General features: G+C 55.5%; 1 protein-coding gene across 1 annotated transcript; it reads right to left on the bottom strand.

Annotated features, from left to right (window-relative positions):
- Nucleotides 1-1,987: 1,987 nt before the first annotated feature.
- Nucleotides 1,988-5,651, bottom strand: TMEM79 (transmembrane protein 79). Its single transcript, XM_077840969.1, has 3 exons — nucleotides 4,841-5,651; nucleotides 3,487-3,700; nucleotides 1,988-2,207 (listed from the first exon to the last, which is right to left on the bottom strand). Exons 1-3 carry the CDS (start codon nucleotides 5,649-5,651, stop codon nucleotides 1,988-1,990), a joined length of 1,245 nt encoding a protein of 414 aa, XP_077697095.1.
- Between the last annotated feature and the right edge of the window lie 349 nt (nucleotides 5,652-6,000).

Below are 6,000 nucleotides of genomic sequence, written 5' to 3'. Positions count from 1 at the left end.
GAAACCACGAGGGGAGTTCTGAGAAGACTATAGGGACAATAACAGTTCACCCAATTCCCCGGGGTAGGGAGAAGTCTAGCAGGAGGGAATAGGCCCAGCATAATGGTTGCAAAAGCCATTATTAAGTAAAGCCCACTCCAGCCCGCGGTTAAGTAAAATAAAGTGACCCGATACCAATCAATCCTGATCCACCCACTGATGAAACCTGTTCTTCCACTTGCCCGGGGAAGCTGTTTACTGATTCTGCATGTGCCCTATGCCCTCCATCCACTGTTTGCCCTGTAGCATTTCACAACCGAAAGGAAAATAGCCCCAGCCACAGCTGTTAGCCTCAGAGATGGCCGCACCTTGCCAAAATCAATACACAATCCAGTACATCAGTCTGGCCTAAGAGCCCCTGGTGCTGTACACATTCCTGTTTGCAAGGATGAGTCAAAGCAAGTCCCGTCTCCCCCGGAAAGTGGGTGAAATCACAGTGCCACAGCGCTGGCTGCTTATTCCAGTCTAGAGAGACAAGGTGGGCGAGGCAATATCTTGTATTGAACCAACTTCTGTTGGTGAGAGACACCAGCTTCCCAGCTGCACAGAGTTGTTCAGGTCTGGGAAACCCAGCGTCACAGCTAAATGCAAGGTAGAACAGAAGTAGTTAACACATATTTCAAGGGACCATTCATGGTGATGTGTCCTGTTAACTTTGCTAGACAATAAAAACCATGGGCGGAATAGAGACACTGGATTTATGGCTTATTTGAACAAGCTGAAACCCACTAATAACTCTTCCCCCCATTCCTTTCCTCCCTAGGACTGGAGGGGTGTCAACGGGCCACTTCACCTTAAATGGTCCCTTGAAATATGTTATGCTAAATAATCTGTTCCACCTTGTATTTCGCGGTGACCCTCTGAAGGCTTGTCTACGCTTACATTTTATAGCCCTCTAACTTGCTGGCTCAGGGGGGTGAAAAATCACTCCCCCCTGAGCACAGCAAGTCTGAGCGCTTTAAAGCGGGAATGTGGACAGGCTCCGAGCGCTGGGAGCTAATCCCCTCGAGGAGGTGGATTACCAGGAGTGCTCTCGCCCAGCGCTCGTGCGTGACCACACTCGCACTTCAATGCGTTCCCGCGCCAGCATGTTGAAGTTTCCACCCTGGTGAGGCCAGATCTACACGACAAACCTATGTTGGTATAACGACGTCGCTCAGGGTGTGAAAAATCCGTCCCCCTGAGCAACGGTTACCCTGAACTAACCCGCCCCCACATACCTCCCGAGTTTTTCCTGCCTACATAGATTCTGCCACTCACGGAGGGGGGAGTTTTACGCCGACCGAGAGCTTTCTCCCATCGACATAGAACGTCTTCACCAGGGGCACTGCAGCGTACAGACATACCCCTAGTCTGTTAGCCTGGCTCAGACAGAGCTAAGAGCCTGATCTCCCCGCCTTTATCAGTGCAGCTAATGAGGCTTATCAGTGAAAACATTAAGTCCACTTTTATTAGCAAGTATCTTTCTTATTCCCAGGCTCCATAGTGGTGACTGTTACTCCATGATCTAATTATCCAACACCAGCCTTATAGTGGTCGGAAGAAAGGATGATTTGAATAGAAATAGCTAGTTGAGGTCTTGATCAAGTTAAAGGGAGGACAGAATTAACCCTGTGAAGCCAGCTGATTAGCTGGTGGAATGCAATTGCTTGATTGATTCCAATAGGAGGCACTGTTGGGCCCATGGTTTTCATGCATGGACGGGGGGCCCACGCCAGGTCTGTATCTGGCCACTCATTTCAGCTCTTAAGGCTTGGGATTCAGAGCCTGCACCAGGTGGAGCTGGACTTGGGGGTTGCTCAGTGCTTCTGCAAACCAGCCCCTTGGGCATCAGGGCACGAACGCGCTGAAATGTGGGCACCCCGGCCGAGCCCCCCATCCGGGCTCCGTTCATCGCCATCAAACCCATCTCCCTGCTGCCAATCACCAGAGCCCCTTGTCCCGTCCTTTACCCCCAGTATCTCATCTTGGGCGCCGCGGCCCGGCTCTGCTTCTCTGACGGGGCGTCCTGCTTGCCATTGGTGGCAGTGGCAAACATGTTCTCGGGCTCCAGGATGAACATGCTGTAGAGGTTCCACAGGAGCATGGTCAGCAGGGGCAGGAAGGTCAGGCCGAAGCCGAAGCCGCGGAAAGAGCGGCCCATGGCATAGGCCAGCCAGTACAGCAGCCTGGGGAAGAGAAGAGGCACAGGTGTTGGGGGGTGTTGGGAGACAGGACCCGGTTGCCCGAGGAGCACTCCGCCCGAGGGCAGGGCTGGTGGACACCGTAGGATTTGGGAACAGGTTGCTGGTTTAACGCTCTGAGTCTTGGCTTTGCGCCGCTCATGGGCAGCCATCCTGGCGCTGCCCACAGTCAAAGCTGGCAGGATGGAAGACCTCTAGGGGAAAGCCAGGGAGTATTGCGGCCCATTCACTAGGAGACGCTCTTCCCTTCGCGTCAGTACGGACACCAGCGTGGCACCAGGGGAAACTAGTGCCTCAGTGAGGGAAACTCTCCTTGGGATCAGTGCTTAATTTGTAACGAAAGAGATGCCAGGGCTCTGAACTGCCCAGCCCAGAGGTGCCGAGGCTCTGAACTGCCCAGCCCAGAGGTGCCGAGGCGCTGAACTGCGCAGCCCAGAGGTGCCGAGGCTCTGAACTGCCCAGCCCAGAGGTGCCGAGGCGCTGAACTGCCCAGCCCAGAGGTGCCGAGGCTCTGAACTGCCCAGCCCAGAGGTGCCGAGGCGCTGAACTGCCCAGCCCAGAGGTGCCGAGGCGCTGAACTGCCCAGCCCAGAGGTGCCAGGGCTCTGAACTGCCCAGCCCAGAGGTGCCAGGGCTCAGCCCTAACAAGCCCTGGCATAAATTAAGCCCTGGTACTGATCCGACTGCTGCAGTGTGGTGATAAGGAGTCGGGTGGGTGACGGAATCGGTGACACTCTTCCCTCTGAGTTAGGGTGACTCCAGCACCCCAGCGTGAAGCTAGGGGGCTCAGTTCTGACCCCTATTCCCCAGTGTGGTGTTATCCTGCAGGGAGCAGGGGGTTGACCCAGCAGGGGGCGCGCTCCCCTCTGAGTCAGCATGGACTCCAATCCCCCATCACTAGGGGGCGCTGTGCTACTGGAAGTGCCATCTTTGGATGAGATTTAAAATCCGGTATGCTGGACCTCCAGTGGTCTTCAAAGACCCCTGGTGCTTTCCAAATGAGTGGGGGAGAAACAGTATTAATCTCTGAGTCCTGGCTAAATGTTGACGGGACCCAAACTCTCCTGTCTCCTGGATGAAGGAGCGAACTCCAGCCATGCTGATATGTTCCCCCAGCACTAAATTGACGGAAGGACCAAAGAACCCACCTCCCCATCGTGATCCTAGCTCTGCTCTGGGCTTATACTCATTGCTCTCAGCTCGTGGTCCATTTAAACGTAGCCTGGGGAGGGGTCTTATGCCATGCGGGAGAGGAGTGAGCTTACCGTGAGATGGCAAACAGCCCCGTGAGCAACGGGATGAGCTTCAGGGCTTCCTGAGGGAGGTAGGTGGCCAGCACGGCAATGTTGAAGAAGTAGAGGATGAAGAGGTAGACGGACTGGGAGACGTAGCGCCGGTGGATCTCCACCTCCCGGCGCAGCTCCCCGAAGGGCTGCACTGAGGAGAAGCAGAGGCGGGAGACCCCGTACACGATCAGACCTGGTGGGATTGGAGAGAGAGAACTGAGTGGGGAACGCAAGGAGTGATGGGTGGAGACCAGGACTGGGGACACAGTGACTGTTGGAGAGTGCGAGGCTATGTGAACGCTCTAGGCATGATAGTGACACGGCCATGCCGCTGTAGCTCCATAATGTAGACATCGATGGAAGAGGTGGACATCGATGGTTTTTCCACCATGGTAGTTAATCCACCTCTCTGAGAGGCAGGAGGTCGGTTGACAGAAGAATTCTTCTGTCAACCGAGTGGCATCTACCCTGGTGGTTAGGTCGGCGTAACTACATTGCTCGGGTGTGGAAGAATCGTACGTAGGTGATGTAGCTAGACCTAAATTTTAAGTGTAGACTTGGCCTTAGTGTCGGGCCAGCAAAGGGTGCCTTGCCATCTTTGATGTATTTATTTTCACAACCCTCCACCGTGAGGCAGGGCAGTGTTGTTACCCCATTGTGTAGATGGGAAACTGAGGCACAGCAAGAGTCAGTGACTTGCCCAGGTCAAACAGGGCAGGGAATTGAACCTGCGTTGCCAGATAGCAACCTAACCACTGGATCATAGGAACATAAGAACGGCCATACTGGGTCAGACCAAAGGTCCATCTAGCCCAGTATCCTGTCTGCCGACAGTGGCCAATGCCAGGTGCTTCAGAGGGAATGAACAGAACAGGTAATCATCAAGTGATCCATCAAGTGATCCATCCCCATCATCCTTCCTCCCTCTCACGTTCAGCCTGATGACTTGCACAGAAAGAGTGCATGGCCCAGTCAGTTCTTGGCCTCTCAGCTGAGCTTTCCAGCCAGGGGGCTGGTTAGTGATGGTCACATTGGTGGTTTGGGGGATGTGGTCACTAGACACTGGGCTGAGACCCATCCATCTTGTTTCATGACAGCCACCAAGCAGCCATTGGATGGGAATGGCTGTCCGTCACTCCTGATCTGAGTAGGCCATGAGCCAATTCTCCAGGGGTGCTGAGCGTCCTGCAGCTCCCTACTGACTCCAGTGGGAATAGCGAGTGGTCAGCTCTTCTGAAGACTCAGTCCCCATCCCCACAGCCAGCCACTCTGCCTCTCAGAGCCAGAACAACCCCCCAGGGCAGAGAGGAACAAATCGCCCGGCTCCACCCACCTAGGATGATGGGGAAGGTGCCGAACACTCCACAACGAAGGGTGTAGACCAGCCGGGCGCTCATGGTTGGCATCAGGGGGGCGTCAAAGGGCAGGAAGACGTAGGCCCCATACACGAAGCAGGGGAAGATGATCATGGCCCCAATCATGGAGGCCACGGCCTTGAGGTTGGCAGAGCTGCAGTCCTGGCATTGGAGGCACTGTAGCCTCTTGAAAAGCGGCTTGGTCTGGCCACCGTCGTAGCCAGCTGGCTCTTCGTAGCGCGTGGGGCAGCTCAGGGGGCCGTGGGTCAGGAAGGCCAGTTTCTCGGGGTTGCTGTTCTCCTTCTCACAGCAAACGATGGCCTCCTCCTCCTCCAGCTGCTGCTGCTTCTTCTTCCAGTCGCTGCCCCCTGCCGAGCCTTGGCACCCGGGGGCCTTCTCGATACAGTGGGGATCTATGGGGACGAAAACATGCATGGCCACCTCAGGCATCCTGTTCCCTTCTTCCTCCTCCTCCTGCAGAGGGGAGGAGCCGAGGAAAACCTCCTCATCTCCAGGAGGCCCCAGCTCGGGGCCTGTGCGGCTCCCCTCAGGGCTTGGCCTCTTCTCTGTCTCAGATGCCTTGCGGGATGGGGTGGTGGGCTCCGTGGCCACCTCACTCACGGAAGAGTGCCGGGACTGGTCCCATGGCAGAGGAGCATCAGGGTCTCCTGGCTTCTTGTCTTGGACACTGCCGCAGGCCACCTTCTGCTCTGGGGGCTCCAGAGCCTCCTTTCTCAGCTCCACCAGCGCCACGTTCTCTGTGTGAGCCCCAGGGTCAGCAGCTGCCATCTTGGGCCTTCGGGGACGTTCCAGCTGGGGACAGACCCGGAGGGAGGCTGGCTTTGTGGTGGTACGGGCAATAGACTCTATCACCTATTTAAAGGTGCAGAGTCTAGTTACTGTCCTCTGTCGTTGCTGTTCTCCACCTGTGGAGGGACAAAGAACATACACAATGAGATACCAATAAGGAACTGCCTGTAGATCACCCTTCCCAAGTGGCCAACGCCCCTCACAAGCCCAACCATTAATCAACACTTCCAAGACATTGTCATCCCTCCTTTATAAACTGGGGACACCAAGAGAAGTGGGGCAATTAATCCAAGGTCACACAGCAAATTGGTGGCAGAGCTGGGAATAG

Source organism: Eretmochelys imbricata, chromosome 24 (genome assembly GCF_965152235.1).
Source record: "Eretmochelys imbricata isolate rEreImb1 chromosome 24, rEreImb1.hap1, whole genome shotgun sequence".
NCBI classification, from domain to species: domain Eukaryota; kingdom Metazoa; phylum Chordata; order Testudines; family Cheloniidae; genus Eretmochelys; species Eretmochelys imbricata.
The sequence above is the reverse complement of the archived record's forward strand: the minus strand, read 5'-3'. Positions and strand labels throughout refer to the sequence as shown.

What these genes read in the sequence shown, in the direction of transcription:
- TMEM79 (XM_077840969.1), bottom strand. Translation starts at nt 5,651, where the DNA reads ATGGCAGCTGCTGACCCTGGGGCTCACACAGAGAACGTGGCGCTGGTG. An exon ending in CACCTTCCCCATCATCCTAG is followed by an intron (nt 3,701 to 4,840) that starts GTGGGTGGAGCC and finishes CAATCCCACCAG; the next exon opens with GTCTGATCGTGTACGGGGTC. An exon ending in GGGCTGTTTGCCATCTCACG is followed by an intron (nt 2,208 to 3,486) that starts GTAAGCTCACTC and finishes TCTCTTCCCCAG; the next exon opens with GCTGCTGTACTGGCTGGCCT.